The sequence below is a fragment of the Scyliorhinus canicula genome, chromosome 22, assembly GCF_902713615.1.
Source record: "Scyliorhinus canicula chromosome 22, sScyCan1.1, whole genome shotgun sequence".
NCBI classification, from domain to species: domain Eukaryota; kingdom Metazoa; phylum Chordata; class Chondrichthyes; order Carcharhiniformes; family Scyliorhinidae; genus Scyliorhinus; species Scyliorhinus canicula.
In genome coordinates this window covers 15,969,209-15,986,136 of record NC_052167.1, presented here as the reverse complement: position 1 = coordinate 15,986,136, position 16,928 = coordinate 15,969,209, and the positions used below count along the sequence as shown (strand labels likewise).

At 43.3% G+C, this 16,928-nt stretch overlaps 1 protein-coding gene across 4 annotated transcripts in view; it reads right to left on the bottom strand.

The window, feature by feature from the left end:
- The window catches only part of kat6b (K(lysine) acetyltransferase 6B), a 186,889-nt gene extending 181,070 nt beyond the window's left edge, over window positions 1-5,819 (bottom strand). For 2 of the 4 annotated variants that reach the window (XM_038782997.1, XM_038782993.1), the window contains exons 1-2: window positions 5,644-5,819; window positions 3,899-4,819 (exon numbers count right to left, since the gene is read on the bottom strand). In XM_038782997.1, coding sequence (XP_038638925.1) covers window positions 3,899-4,519 — 621 coding nt within the window. In that variant the 5' untranslated portion in view covers window positions 4,520-4,819; window positions 5,644-5,819. Of the gene's footprint in view, window positions 1-3,898; window positions 4,820-5,378; window positions 5,487-5,643 lie in introns of those variants that run through there. The other 2 variants (XM_038782995.1, XM_038782996.1) reach the window with 2 other exon arrangements.
- Between the last annotated feature and the right edge of the window lie 11,109 nt (window positions 5,820-16,928).

Here is a 16,928-nt window from a genome sequence, read left to right as displayed (position 1 = left end):
TCACCACTCTCCAAAATATCTATACTTTCATTCTGGTCTCCGGTACATCCCTAATTTTAATGGCTGATTCTTCAATTGTCTTGTCCCCAAGCTCTGGAAAACTATCCTTACCCCACTTTCCTTCTTTGTCCCCAAGCTCTGGAAAACTATCCTTATCCCACTTTCCTTCTTTAAGACAATTTAAAAAGCTGCCTCTTTAAACAAGCTTTTTGCTATCTTACATATTATCTGCATTTGTGGCTGGGTGTCATAATGCTCCTGTGAAATTCTTTGGGATGTTTTATTACGTTATAGGCACTACACAAATAAAAGTTGTTATTGTTGTTGAAAACATCCCAAGGGCACTACAGAGAAGCATCAACAGATATGCCCAAGGGGCTGAAAGACAGCCAGCAGTACTGGAATAAGGCAGATGGTGCCTGTGGGGAGCTGGAAACATGGACAGTTAAGAGGCTAATCATGGGAACAGGAAGGATTAGAGGAGGTTACAGTGATAAGAGGGACAAAGAGGCCACAAAAAGATAAAAATACGAGAATTTGAGGGAGGTCAAACGGCCTACCTCTGCTCCTATTTCGTACATTAAGAAGTCTTACAACACCAGGTTAAAGTCCAACAGGTTTGTTTCAAACACTAGCTTTCGGAACACTGCTCCTTCCTCAGGTGTTGTAAGACTTCTTACTGTGCTCACCCCAATGCCAGCAGCTCCACAACCTATTTTGTATGTTCACAAATTTGAGACACTGGGAGACTAGGAGCCAATGCAAGTTAGTCAGAGTTGACTACTGAATGGTGTAGGACATTGCATCTCAAACTATCTGATGTGGTGTACCGGCAGTATTTTTTTTCAATGTGCCAGGGACCGGTAAGCGAAACAAGCCAATCCAGGATTACTGTCTCTTTCTTTTCTGGAAACACTCCAAGTACCGGCAGACGATGGCTCGAGTACCGGCACCGGTACTCGTACCACACTTTGAGAAGCACTGGTGTAGGAGAGGTTGGGACAGATAATCTGCTGTGCATAATGGTGGAAGGACACCACTAGAACAACAGAGTCTGGAAGTGGTAATCATAGAATTAACAGTGCAAAAGGAGGCTATTTGACCCATCGAGTCTGCACCGGCCCTTGGAAATAGCACCCTGCTTAAGCCCACATCGCCATTCTATCCCCGTAATTCAGTAACCCCACCTATCCTTTTTGGACACTAAGGGCAATTTAGCATGGCTAATCCACCTAACCTACACATCTTTGGACTGTGGGAGGAAACTAGAGCACCCAGAGGAAACCCACGCAGACACGGGGAGAACATGCAGGCTCCGCACAGACAGTGACCCAAGCTGGGAATGAAGCAACAGTGCTAACCGCTGTGCTACCGTGCCGCCCATGCGAATGAGGAGTTCAGTAGCAAACAGACTGAGGCTGGACAGGTACAGGCAATGTTATGGATGAGTAAGATTGTGGAGTTTGTGATGGAGCAAACAATCACATACTTAAATAGATAGGAAAAGTGCAACCCTTCAGATTTTGCAGTTTGTTTTAATATGTTCATATATCGAGTTGGTTATAGTTCAACAATGGACTGCTTTAATTAGCTCCAAATCCTCTTTCCAGATTAGAATCTGAATAAACAAGAACATAAGAAATAGGAGCAGTGATAAAGCATACAGTACATCAAGCCTGTCCCATATTCAATACAACCATCGCCGACCTCGGGCTTCAACTCCACTTTCTCACTGGCTCCACATATTCTGACTCAGTGCGCCACCAAAAATATGTCCATCACAACCTTAAAATATATCCGACTATGCAGCATCCTACAACATACGGGGTAGAGAATGCCAAAGATTCACAATCTTTTTGAGAAGAATTTTTTCCTCATCTCAGTCCTATCCGGAGACTGCGCCTGTGATTTAGATTCTCCAGCCTGGGGAAACAACATCTCAGTATCTACCTTGTCGAACCCCTTCAGAATCTTGTAAAGTTTCAGATCACCATTCACTCTTCTAAACCCCTAAGTACATAAGCCCAATTTACTCAGCCTCTCATCATGAGAAACCTCTCATCCCAGGGACCAATCTTGCGAACCTTCTCTGTACCACCTCCAATGCAAGTACATCCTTCCTCAAAAACAGAGACCAAAGTCGTCATATTCCAAGTGTGGCCTCAGCAAAGTCCCATTTAATTGAAGCAATGTATTTTTTATTCTTGTAACCCATCCCCTTTGCAATAAAGGCTAACAAGCAATTGCTTTCTGTACTTGCATGCTAACTTTGTGTTCTTTGTCCAGTCATATCCAAGTCTCTCTGAACATTAACATTTTTGAGTTTCACACCTTTTAAAAAAGATATTCTGCTTTCCTATTCTTATGACGAAAGCGAATAACCTCACACTATGCTCCATCTTCCACCTTGTTGCCCACTCACTTAACCTGTTTATATTGCTTTGCAGCCTGCGTATGTCGTCTTCACAGCTTGTATTCTCACCTAGCTTTTGTATCGTCAGCAAACCTAAGATACATCAATCGGTCTCTTTGTCTCAGTCATTAATACAGATTGTAAATAGCTGAGGCCCCAGCATTAATCCTTGTGGCACTCCTCGCCACAGCCTGCCATTTATCCATACTTTCTGCTTCCTGACCATTAACCCATTCTCTATCCCATTCCATTAACCGAAACTCTGATGGTAAATCGTTTTACGTTATATAAAACAAAGAGGAGTAAAAAGTTCTATACCCTCAATACTTTGGATTACGTTTCCATCTATTTTGCATCCTTCCTGAGAGTCTGGTTGTTACATTTATTTACAATGGATTATTTGTAGAGGTAAGTAACTACCTTGCTTTGTAAATATCCTTCAGCTAATGCCATCAAAAGTTCAGATTGGCTAGTCACTGATCTTGTTAATGTTTGTAGCAGGTTACTTTCATATGCTGCAGTTGTTTTGGGTATATCACAGTTGCATGGGAAAATACTTTTGATTTAATGTAATCAGAAATATAAATACATGCATCTTGAAGAGCAGGAGTTTTTTTTCACCCCCAGTGTCGTGGGGAATAAGCATTAGCCAAGACATCACAAACAGAACCTTTTGACAATGTATTTTATTTCTGTCGGTGGGTCCTTGATGTGTGCAACTTGACTGCCACAATGACAAGTGTTTCCATTCCAAAGTAAATAATTAGCCGTGAAACACTATGGAAGATGGATGTTATAACATGCATCACATGAAACACAAGTTCTTTCTTTCCCTCACCTATTCATAATATAAACCAATCTGTAGTTAGAATAGTTCAAAATAATGAAAAATAAGTGAATGCACGGTCATCGTACTCTTCATTTGGGCTATACTTAACCTTTGACCTTCAGAGGCTAGTCAGACATCATGTTTGAACTGGTAAAAGTGACAAACAACCATTTATAATTAGTCACATTCCTCCTAGGTAAACAGGAAAGACCACGTCTGTGGGAGCTCGAAGTGATTAATGCATCCTCAGCACTGAATCAGATCATTCAAACATAATCTATTAAATGCCTCCTTAGACCTCATCAACATCACCAAGATCATTACATCATCATACAAGGCTTCAATTTTGTACTATTGAGTGGACTGCTGTGTCAAACATCAACCAATGCAGAAAAGTTCCCCACTCCAAGCTTCATCCAACCGTTTACTGTGCTTATTTGGCCCGAAATACACAACTCGCATTTAAATAGCTTTGCAACTTGCATCACTTGTTATGATCATAAATCTCATTCCAAAGAGATCCCTTAAATTGACAGCTCCCTATATCAGTTTCTTAATATTGACATTTCTGCATCATAAGTCCAAAACTTAGCAAACGATTCAAGTTAATTGGTTAGGATTCTCTTTTCCCACACATACGTCAACAGTGAACTTACCTTTTCCTTTTCATGAGGAAGATGGGTGACTGATAGGAGAGACGAAGGGGAAGAATTGTATTTTGTTGCTCCTCTGCCTCCCGAATTTCCATAATTCACTCTGTAGAGGGGCCCATCCTTTAATATTCGCCCATTATTCACAGCACGCTTGGTAGCTAGTCTAAGCCTCTGTTGAAATGTGGAACTGCTGGTAATAGTGGCTAAATCACTTTGGCTTCTCAAATATTTCTCTATGCTCTTAAGTGAGGAACCATTTGGTTCTGCCAATCCTTCAACTGCTCTCTTGAGTATTTTATTCCAGTCCACATTACTAATGTCAATGCAGTTTCTCGATGTACACCCTTGTGTGGATTTTGAAAGACTGCAAGGCTTAATGGGTGTAAAACGTCCAGGTTTCTCCGGATCCTTGTAGGATGAAAGCCCTTTATTTGTAACTTTAAGAATAGTGCCATCTTTCACACTGAGTTCCAACTGCTCTAGAACAGTCTTCCTATCCAATCCATGTGAAGAGGATACTGCATGGCAAATTCTCTCCTCTGAGGGCCTTTGCTTTTGCTTTTTCACCTTCTGAATAGCTTCTAAAATCCATTCAGTGTATAGCGGGTTTGCAAGCTTTACCATGGTTGACCATTCATCTGTTGTTCAATTCCAATGTTAGGCATAGAAATTACTCCTCTTCTCTGCATTCGATCAATCCCATGCCAGGAACTAAAAGGCTTCCTCGGAAAATAAACAATTCGCTGAAGTGAGGACTAGAACATGCCTTAACACCAGCATCTGTAACATGTTTGCCAGTCCAAAATATCCATCAAAGCTGCACGGAGTCCAATTAGCCTGACAACAAGATAATCTTCTGAAGGTTCAACCAACAGGTTTCCAAAAGACTCCCAATGGAACGAGTCGTAAATGTTGGAGGAGGTCCTGCAAGGCAAAAGGTAAACAATGTCAAATGTGTCCTCTGCAAAATTCACAGGTCAGTTTGGGGTGGGGGGGACCCCCACAAAACGAGCAACTAATCCCCTACATGACATGTAACAACAGATCTGCAGGTTATGATCCGTCTGTTAGATTGACAATGTCAAACCCCCTCATGTTTACATCGGTATGTCACCATTGTAAATACACGTGCAAGGGCTTGCAAGTTTCCCCCAGCCTGGCTGCAGATTGTTGGTGTAAATATCAAGGGCATGGTGTCACTCCCCCTTTCCCCAGCCTCTCCCCCCCCCCCCCCCCCCCCCCCCCCCCCCCCCCCCCCCCCCCCCCGAAAAACAAAATAAAATAAACAAAGTGAGAAAACTCGGCCGCATCAGTTATGGATTTGCAGGTGAGCAACTTTGGCAAAGGCTGCCTAGCGTCTCTCTCACATTTACCCTGGAGCTCGGTCAGGATGATGATAACAGACACTGGAGAGAGGGACAAAATGCCCAATCTGCTGGGGGACGGGGGACCTGCGGTGCCCGATTCGGCCTCAGTACCGCACCATCAGCGTTCAGCCTCACACCGGCAAATGCCCGAAAGCCGCCGCGTTACAGCTGAAGGAGGATCCTTCTGCTTCCTTGTCATTAACCATCATCAGGGCAGCCGATAAGACAGCCTTCTGCATTATTCTCTTCAGGTAGTCTAGAATGCGGAGCCTCCCCCCCCCCGGCCTCCAACAGGAGCTGGGATGGGGGGGGGGGGGGGGCTTGGCTTCGAAACAAACCAGCGTTTGGGGAAAGGGGGGGGGGAGAAACCCGATCACGCACCTTGCTCCCCGTTCAGACTGGAAGGCGGGATGGGCGGACAGCTAGCGGAGCGGCCGCCATTTTGTTCCCATGTTTGAGCAGCGGAGTGCACACCAGAGCGACATGACACTGATTACAGCCGAATGGAGTCCCATTACAACCCGGCCGCGCAACCCAACCTGCTGGCTGGCCGGGAAGTCCCGCCTCCGCTCCGAGCCCCCCCCCTCCGGCCGCCCGATTGGGTAGCCCCCCCTGTCAATCACCGCCCCTTCAACTAAGTCGGCCGCCCGATTGGGTAGGTCCCCCTGTCAATCACCGCCCGCTCAGCCCTCTCGGCCGCCCGATTGGGCAGCTCCTCCCCCCGTCAATCACCGCCCCCTTACGCTCCTCGGCCGCTCGATTGGGCATGTCCCACTGTCAATCACCGCCCCCTCAAACCCTTTGGCCGTCCGATTGGGCAGATCCCCCCGTCAATCACCGCCCCCCAACCTCCTCGGCCGCCCGATTGGGCATGTTCCACTGTCAATCACTGCCACCCCCACCTCCTCCCACACAGCAGGTTCGGTTGGCCCGCGGTATTTATGTCATTTGCGCACTGGCCAAAGCCGGAGCTGAAATTTTAAGTTTGACGGGCTGCCGCCCAAGTTAATTTCGCTCGGCGACCCCATGCCTCAAAATTTCTCTCTCTGCCCCCCCACAAAAAATGTGTTTTCTTCCAAAGCGGGTCACGAGTGCCGCAAAACCCCCCGGATCGATTAAAGAGGGAATTAAAACTCTTTTCTTCTTTTGATGTTTTTCAGGCTGAATGTCAAGTTCTCCCTTTTTTAAAAAACAAACGAATTCCCTCACATTGCCCTGTATGTAAACAGGGCCGCTGCTTCGAGGGGCGGCCTTTGGAGCACCAAGCCCACCTGCCCGCCCAATCTACTATTTTCGGACGGGAATCTGTGAAACTAGAGATCGATTTTTTTTTTGCACCAAGCGCTGGGACGGGTGTGGGACGCTGCGCTGCTGCCCTGACCGGTACCAGCCACCAACAACCTCCCCCCCATCCCTTTAATGCAAAGGGGAGGGGAGAATACATCGACACGACCGAGTGGGCCGTTTCCTCCCCCCTCCTCCTTCCCTTTGCAAATTAATATTTATCAGAGTAGGCTTGTCTGGTGCTGCGCTCGCGCTGCTTTTGAAAATGTCAAACGGCATTCCGAGCTGCTGCGAATGGCGCATCCGTTTGCAATGTGTTGTAATAAAAGAAAACACGCGGAAGTGGCACTTCGATCCCCGCCTCTTTATTATTATTTTTTTTTGCATCCCTCGGTGTTTGGGGATCGGGAAAGAGATCTGAGGCGGTTGGAAGCTTCTGGAAAGTGTTGGTGCGATGATTGAAGAACCGAGACCGCCCGCTTCCCCGCCAGGAGTGCGACTCAACCGCCTCTGCCTCAGCGGGCGGCGCGCGCCTGCGCGCTCCCGGGAGGGGGCGGGGCCGGCCACGCGGCGGCGGCGGCTGCTGCTGCTGCTAACCGCCGCTCACGAGACTCGGTCCCCTCCCCCCCCCCCCCCGCAGCCGCCTGTTCGCTCCACCAACACGAAAGATGTGCGTGCGCGCCTCCGCAAGCTAGTGCCTGCTGGCATCCTCTGCCAGGCAGCCCCCCCCCCACTCTGCCAACCTGTGCCCCAGCTTTTGCTTTGAAGTCTGCCACTGTCCTTTCCCCTCCCCCTCCTCCTTCCAAATCTGCCACTGTCATTTGGGGGCGGGGGGGGGGGGGGTATGTTTATTTGTCTCCTCTTAATAACCTGGCAGTAAACAGGCTTTCAGAGCTGGTTGGTGGCTTATTGGCTCAGATCTGGTGCTATGTGCCAGCTGTCTCAATCTCTTATGCAGGGTAACAGATGGCACACGCACCAACCACACAGGCGAGATACTGTAAACCACACAAAATAGCCCATCATTCATTCTGAGGGCAATTCTTCCAACCCTCTTTTTGTTTTGAACTGTATTTGAGATCTACTGTCTGTGTACACTTGTATTTTCTACTTTCATGCACATTAGGGGGATGTTCTTTCTCGCCGGCTAAGCAGTTAGCAATTGTCTCAAACTAAATAATCCCTAATTATAGCAAAAATGTGTTTTGCAATATTATTGCCCTCAGCTAACCTTGATACATTAATATGGATTTTTTTCAATGCTATCGACAAACTGCGAGTTGCTCCTGCTGCCTGGAATTCCAAATCAAATGGATGAAATGGCCTTATGCACACAAATATTAATCGACGTTTTGAAGAATAAAGATTCAGGGTCGATCTGAGACCCTAAACTGTATGCACGCGAACTGTGAGATGACAATAGTTCCAATCCTTTCTCAAGTTCAAAAATATGGTTCAGATTTACTGATCCAAGAATCACATGAAAAATATTCTATCATTTTGTGTGGTTGGTGCCAGCGTTTTCATATTTGTATCAGGTTCATGCACCCGAGCACTTGTTAAATGGAAATGACCACTTTGAAACGCACCAGTTCAGTCAAAGAGAATCCTGTTTTGTTTATACGAGGCTTACAACACAGTTGAACCTCATATTTCAAGGCATAGTAACGAAGTATGAACTATCAGAAATGTGCTCCAAATGAAACAGCACAGAGCATAAACAATGAATGAAACTAGAACACTTTGCCAGTGGACAGTGTTCCCACTTTGTAACAGAGTGGAATCTGTAAGTTCAATTTTCAGAGAATACAGCACATAAGTGCAAACTCACACAGTCACCCAAGGCCAGAATCGGACCCAGATCCCTGGCACTGTGAGGCCGCAGTGTGTATATTCCTCCAGATATATACGGGGTGAAACTCTCTGAGCCTCCATGGCAAAATCGTATCCCCGGAGAATCGTGCGGGCGCGGTCTACGCGGCGCTGGTAGGGGGCCATTGACAGAGGCACCCCCCCGCGCGATTCACCGACGACAACTGGCCGAGTTCCAGATGGCATGGTTCTAACCACGTTTTGCTCGTCGGGAACGGTCGGCGGCGGCTGCGGACTCAGACCACGGCCACCCGGGTTGGGGACGGGGGAATCCTTCACCGGGGGGGGGGGCCTCAGGGACAGCCAGGCTACCGATCAGGGCCACCGATCTGCGGGCGTGCGTGATCTATGGGAGGGGGGGGCCTATATTTTCAGGGCCGCTCCACGTTGCGAGTCCACCATGTCATGCGAGGCAGCCGTTGGAGTCCGCCGCCGTGCGCCCGCGTGGACTCCCAACCGGAAGTGCAGGGGCCTGTATCAGCAGGCAGAGCTGCTTGGCGTACTCCGGGGCCCTGCTTGTCCCCTTCAGGTTGGAGAATCCCTCTGGACCTTCTTCAAGAAACATTGGCGTTTTGACATTGGAGTGGAGACATAGCCCCATTATTGGAGAATCCCACCCATGGTGCCCATTGCTCACAGCCGCTACGATATGCGTGGAATATTTCACTGAAGAATTTAATAAAGATTTGTTGAGTATCCCCATTTGTGGGTATCGATATCACATCATGCAAACAATTCTCACATGAGTACAAACACATTTATTACACACACACACGTGTGAGAAACATCAAAAATGACTTTCTCCAGAGCCATAAGCAGTTGTAACAAATTCAAACAGCTGGTACAGCTGTAAGTACTGAAATTCATGCTGAATAACTATAGCATTGGCGAAGAATAGCATTAACAAATTAAAACACCAGTTGTAAAAGGCAATTATAACTTTTTGAAGATGGATCACTTAAATTACACCAATAAAATCCTACAAAGTGAACTGAATGCAACATTTATTCAACAAATAAATGGAACTGTTACAATATAAATTGAGATTTATTTCTAATTTGTAGCAGTCCCTTTTTCATCAATTTAAAATAAATTTGAGGAGGAATTTCAACATGAACTGTGAATATAGGAAAATACCCATTCAGCTTCTTCCACCATTCAGTTAGATAATAATAATTGGGGATTTTCACAGTAACTTCGTTACAGTGTTAATGTAAACCTACATGTGACACTAATAATGGTTATGATTATTATCATGGTTTATTTGCACCTCAACTTCATTTTTCTTTGGTTCCATTTTGCTGGATAGCTTCACCTAACAAAAATCTATCCATCTCCTTCTCGGTCTTGAAAGCTCAAATTGTCCCAGCCTCCACAACCTCACGGGGAAGTGAATTCCAAACCAATTATAACGGAATAACTAAAAAATACCTCTGCAGAACACCAGGAATCTGGTATATCACAAATTCAACTACTTTACTTCACGTGCATGATGAACATATTTGTTTCTGGACAGCCCAAAGGTTCTTCAGTGATTGGCCCACGGAAGTGGCCTTCAGAAGTTCTAAAGAGGCTACATTCCTTCATTAACCTACAAAGAATATACCCAGTCACCGCTTTTTAACCAAAATCAATTTTTATTGGCAATAGGCTGAGCAGTCCTATATGTGTGTTTCAGATTCCAGAGAGTTCACCTTTTTGCACAAACATTTATGTATGTATTATGACTGGGTAATGTATGGCTGCCTACTCAATACTGCAGTTCAACATGCTTTCTATTATGGTATCAAGATATTCTTATTGAGCTAAATTCTTTATTCCATGGTTCCCCAGATTATTCTCTTTGTAAAGTGCATTTTATGCGCCGAAACAGAAAAATTAAATTTGACAAATGCTATGTGCAAGTATATTCTCCCACATCCACGTGCATAGGTAATAAAAAGATCAGTCTGTACAATCATTCCTGATGCGAATGATTTTTTTGTAAGCTTCTATAGTCGGGTTTGTGAACTTCAGAGACTTTCGACACTTTGTATATTTGTTTCCATTGTCACAACCAAAACTAGTATTCCTTTTTCTGTTTTCAACATGGAACCTTCAAAGTAAATGATCCAAGTTAAAAATCTCAATCAAAATGCCAATACACAACTGTGGGCAGAATGTGAAGGAATAAAAATCTATCCCTATCCAGTACTTAGCACAGTGTGCTAAATAGCTGGCTTGTAATGCAGAACAAGGCAGCAGCATGGGTTCAATTCCCGTGCCAGCCTCCCCGACAGGCGCCGGAATGTGGCAACTAGGGGCTTTTCACAGTAACTTCATTGAAGCCTATTTGTGACAGTAAGGGATTATTATTATCACTAAGTGTTATTTCAAAACCTCTTGAAATGCTTGTATACACCAATAATTTATATAATGAGATTAACATGACAATGTAATCAATACTTGTCCATCAATATAGTTATTAGTTAACTGAAGAATCCTGTGGTGATATTTAATTCCTTCCATGGCTTGATTTCATGATTCAGCCTATTTTCCAACGGTTTACGAAAGTTACATGAAATATTTCAATGACCTCAGAAAATGTTGTTTGATGATCGTACAAATTTGGTTCCTTCTGAAACACATGAGCCAATATATGACCAGTAGATTTTAAAACAGATTAGGATTCAACAGTTATGTTGAGGGAAGCATAATAAATATTCAACCATTTTTACATATAATTCACAACACAGGAAGGGGCCAATAGGGTCAACTAACTGTTTTGTGTTGCCGATTATGCTCCATACGAGCCTCCTCCAACTTAGCTTTATCCGCATAATCTTTGATCCCTTTCTCCCTCCTTTATCCAATTTCATGTTACTGGCATTTACGTTATTTACCTCAACCATTTAATGTGTTTGCAAGTTCCACATTCTAACCATTCTTTCTTCTGAATTCTTTGTTGGATTTATAATTAGTTACCTTATATTTATAATTTCTTGTTTTGGACTCACCACTAAAGTGGGAGCATCTTCTCCACGCTTATGTTGTGAAAACCAGTCATGATTTTAAAGACCCCCTAAGAGATCACACCTCAGTTTTCTCTTTTCTAGAGAAAAACGCCCCAGTCTATTCAGTTTTTTTCTAGTAGTTCTAACTGTCCAGGCATCATTTTTGTGAATCTTCTTCGCACTTTCTTCAGACCATGATATCCTTTTTGTAATTTTAGTCCAGAACTTTGCACAGTAAGTACTCCATGTGTGGTCTAACCTAGGTTTATATGCAAATTTGCTCCAACTTCCTTGTTTTTCAGTTCTATTCCTTCCGAAATGAAACATTGCTTGGCTTACATCTTTTAATGACCGTGCCAAATTGCACTGTTACTTCTAATGGTTTGTGTCTCTGTATTTCTTGATCACTTTGCTCTTCTATCTCTTTCAGATTGTTATTTTCAATGAGCTATGTGGCCTCGTTCCTCACTCTACCAAAATGCACAACTTCACATTTATCTCCATCAAAATTTATGTGCCATTTACATAATAATGATAATCTTTTACATTAACACGGCAATGAAACGACCGTAAAAATCCCCTCGGCGCCACACTCCGGCACCTGTTCAGTTCCAAGAGAGAGAGATTTCAGAACGACCAATTTAGCTCACAGTACCTCTTTTGGGACTTGTGGGAGGAAACCCACGCCAACACAGGGAGAACGTGCAGACTCCGCACAGTAACCCCAAGCGGGAATCGAACCCGGGACCCTGGAGTTGTGAAGCAACAGTGCTAACCACAGTGCTACCATATACACGCTCCATTCTGAAAGTTCATTAACAACTTCCTGTGTTTTGTCAGTCTCCCTGCGGTGTCATCCGCAAATTGTATTTCGGCTCCCTAACCCAAATCATCTGTAAAAGCTCCAACTTTAGTCATGACCTATGAAGGACCTTAAGATCCAAATATATGACATCCATTATATTTCTTTGTCTCTTCTTTCTGTTGTATTTAGTAAAGTAGGTCAAGCATGGCCATCCTTTTGAAATGCATGTTGGCTATTCTTTGTTGCATTTTGGGTTTAGAGATGATTTATTTTATTGCACCTTTGAGTAAGGATTCCATTATCTTTCCCATCATTGATTAATGTCCCCTCATAAGTTTTTATTTGTTGTACATTGCCTATATTTAAGTGCATGGGACTTTAAAGTTTTTTTTCTGTGGCTGTGGCCATGTACTCGCCATAACTTAAAAAGGCCAGCAAGTGCTCAGCCTGCGTGGGGTCTTGTCGGTTGCCGCTGGGCTGCTCCGCTGAGAGGGAGCATTTTCACCAATGTTAAGCTATGTAGTCTAATGTTCTTTGGACTTTCTCTAGCTCCATTTTTAAATATAGGAATAATGTTCTATATTCCTCTGTCAATTTAACATTTTCTAATTAATTTTATAATTATATGATGGTCACTATCCCTTCCCCAGCTGCTTTTAATATGCACATACTGACCAAGGGTTTTATCCTAAGCTGAGTTACTTTATAATATAAATTATCGCCCGCATTTCCTATCTTGGAGGTCTTTGATGTTTTCTTCGAATGTCAAGTCCACCTTACCTTGTCGTCTCCCTAGGTAATGAGGCAAAGTAGTTATTCAATATTTCTGCAATTTCACTGTCATTACCTGAGAGTTTATCTTCTGCACCCTAATGGTCCGATCATGATTGTTCCTTTGTCATTTATTTAAAATACTTTTTTTCTATTTTAACACTTCAAAATTATGAATTATGATTACGGAATTGCTCAGCATGAGGGAGGCAATTAATTTTCCAGATTGATTATTCAAATGCATAATTGCATTTACTGTTTTACTAGTCATTGCGAACATTAAATGGGTTGATAAATGCTACCATTTTAATTTTGTTCTTAAAATTGAGCAGGAAATAGATTTCTAAATGAACTTAAGTAGTGCATTGAGAACGGTTATGAAATCAAAATTGTAATGTCATATTGGAACACCAATCACCAGTGTGGTATCAAAAAAAATCATAGAATGTAAACTTTCAAATTAAAATTTTGAACATTTCACAATTTTAGAAATGATTGTGTTTTTTTAATTAGGCTTTTAAACTGGCATTTTAGTCGTGTAACCATATGACAGAAGTTACATCTTTGTTCTTGCTTTTCTAGGTCTTTTCCCCCTCATTGGTTTGGTTTTAGATTTTTTAAATTTTGCCTCTGCGAAGAGATTAATGGCTTTGGAGTAGGTGGGGAGACTTTGTAATACATGATGCATGAAACTATATAGACCAGTGCATCTTTTCCTTTCCCATCATTTCCATGTATTTGTATGATAGTGGGTCGATAGCACAGTGATAATGTTAATGGACCTGCAAGCCACAGGCCTGAACTAATGCACCAGAGACACAAGTTCAAATTCTACTAAGTAGCTAAGGGAATTTAAATTTAATTAATAAATCTGGAATAAAATGCTAGTTTCATTAATAATGATCATGAAACTACTGGATTGTAGTGAAAACCCATCTGGTTTATTGGCGGGGGGGGGGGGGGGGGCAAATCTGTCATGCTTACCCGGTCTGGTTTACACTGCCCTCTGAAACGGCACAGCAAACCACTTGGTTGCACCAAATTGCTACAGAAAAGAGCATTATGCATCTACCTCAACCCCATAACTCTGGTGGTTCAAGGCTGGCCCACAGCCGATCAGGAATAGACAACTACTGCCAGCCTTAGCAGTGATGCCTACATCCCCCCCCAAAAATATTAATATTCCAAACTGCTGTGAATGGAGAATTGGGCTTTAAATCCGAACTGAACTTGAATTCAGGTAACCAGAACATTAAATTGATGTAGAAGTGTAATTGTTTTTGCAAAAGGCCTTTTGTAACCAAGATTGTACTGCAATATTGAAGACCTGCTTAGAGAACAGCAGGAAGCAGTCAATACTAATCTGATGCTATTATTGGGCACAAGGTAGCTTACCTTGTAATATCACCTTTAAGTCAGAGTGGAACAATAACCAAGAGCCATAAATGATTGCAGATGCAGTCCAACCTTGTCACAAATTCATAGGGACAAGCAAAGATGTTTCTGTCGGGGACCTCATGTAAAAACATTTGTGAAAATAAGACACAAGCTTGTTTGTAAATACCAGACACACGAGATATTACTCTGTAAAAACTGGCAAACATCAATTATAAAAGAAAAGATGTTTCTGTCATAGTTAACTTTCTTAAGATTTTCTAAGATCCTATGGGCAGTTGATTTGGAGAGATCAAAGAGTAATTTATGGCGTTGGAATGCTTTCGGCCCATGCTGGCTCCTCGTGCAGGCAATGCAGTCAGTCCCGTCCCCCTATTCTGACCCAGGTGCCCATCCAATTTCCATGGTCAGTTTCCAATTTCCTGTCTTGTCGGCAATGAATTCCAGGCAATTACCACTCGCTGCATAAAAACGAAATCCTCACCTTTTCCTTGCATCTCTTGCTTAAAATCTTAAAACTGTGGTCCCTAGTCCTTGTACAACCAGCTAATATGAAGTTTTTCCTTCTCCATTTTATCTAGGCCTGTAATAATCTTGTATCCCTCCATCAAAACTCCTCTTAATCTCCTTTGCCCGAAAGAGAACTCAGCCTTCCCAACCTAACCTTGTAACTAAAATCCCCCATCCCTGGGACTGCCCGGTAAATCGCCTCTGTACCCTCTCAAGGGCCTTCACATCTTTCCGACAAGTGTGATAACCACAACTGAACACAATACTCTACTGGGGCCCCACCAGAACCTAGATATTTCAACATAGCTTCTGTACTTTAATACTCAATGCCCATCTATCTGAAGCCCACGATCACACACGCTTTAACTATTCTCTCAATAAGTCCTGTCACCTTCAAAGGTCGATGCACATGCGTCCTCCATGAAGTTTATATTGCCTCTCCCTATCCCTTCTGCCAAAATGTATTACCACACATGTATCTATAATGAATTGCATCTGCCACTTGACTGCCCATTCTGCTAGCGTCCTGTTGCATGCAATTCGTATCATCCTCACCATTTGCCAGTCCAAGTTTCGTATCTTTGGCAAATTTTAAAATTTTACTCTGTTTCTAAAATAGAAGCCATTTATACGTAGCAATAAAAAAAGCATAGGTCCATCACTGACCCTTGAGGAACAAAACTGTCCACCATTCGCCAGTCTGAAAATAACCATCCACCACAACTCGTTAAGCCAACATTTTATTCAATTGCACACAGCCTCTCCTTTGCATAAACCTCAGTTTTGTTAACCAGCTTTTTATGTGGTATCTTGTCAAACATTTACTTAAAATCCATGTAGACAACATTCACCACATTCCCTTCGTTAACCTTCTCCATTAGTTCATCATTAAAAAAATGAACTCATTAATCATGATTGGCCTTTTACAAATCTGTGCTGGCTCTCCTTACTCAACTCAAACCTCTCTAAATACCAGTTGACTATTTGCCCGATTAAGGATTCCAAAACCTTACTCATGACTTGACATTAGACTAACTGGCCTGTAATTGCTAGGACTGTCTTTGCACCCTTTCTTGAATAAGGATGTCACAATTGCAACTTTCCAATCATCTGGACCTCAATATCCAGGGAAGTTTGAAAAACTAAGACAATCCTATCCCTCACATCCTTCAACAACCTGGGATTGCAGTGGCATATTTACCTACTATAGCCAAACTATCAGGAATCCCCTCCCTTTCAATTTTCACACTATCTATTGTCTTCACTTTTCCTATTTTGATCGATAATATTTCCTTACCTAGTAAACAGCAATACAAAGAACTCATCAAGTACTCTACCCTTGCCCTGCAATGCAAAGCATATATCACCCTCTTCTATGAAATCCTTAAAGTGCAGGAGGCCATTTGGCCCATCAGGTCTGCACCGACCCTCCAAAGTAGCACCCCATCTAGGCCCACTCCCCTGTCCTATCCCCTACCCTAACCCTATCTAACCGTTGGACATGAAGGAGCAATGTAGCATGGCCAATCCATCTAACCTGCACATCTTTGGACTGGAGGAGGAAACCGGAGCACCCGGAGAAAACCCATGCAGACACGGGGTGAAAGTGCAAACTCCACAGAGACAGTCACCCAAGCCAGAATCGAACCAGGGTCCCTGGCGCAATGCTAACCAGTGTGCCACCACACATGCTGGTAGAAGATTTTTGGGTTGCCTTTGATCGTAAAAGATAATGATTTTACATATACTCAATATTAAGTTGTCCCTCACCTTAATTGCTCTCCCAGCTCTCACTGTGTGCTCTCTCAGGCATGGTGTGGTTTCAATGGATATTGTCTTTAAAGGTGGTATGCTACATTTTGTTCTGTTCTCTAATGTTTAATCAGTAATTAAATCAAATGTAATGAAAAGCCAAATTAGTTAAGGTAGCTGAATACTTTTGGAATCCGCCAATAGTGTTTTAAATGCTACCCGAATGTCAAAAGGTGCAACTGTGTTTAATTTCCTGGAAACAAAATACTAAAGGCAAGGAAACA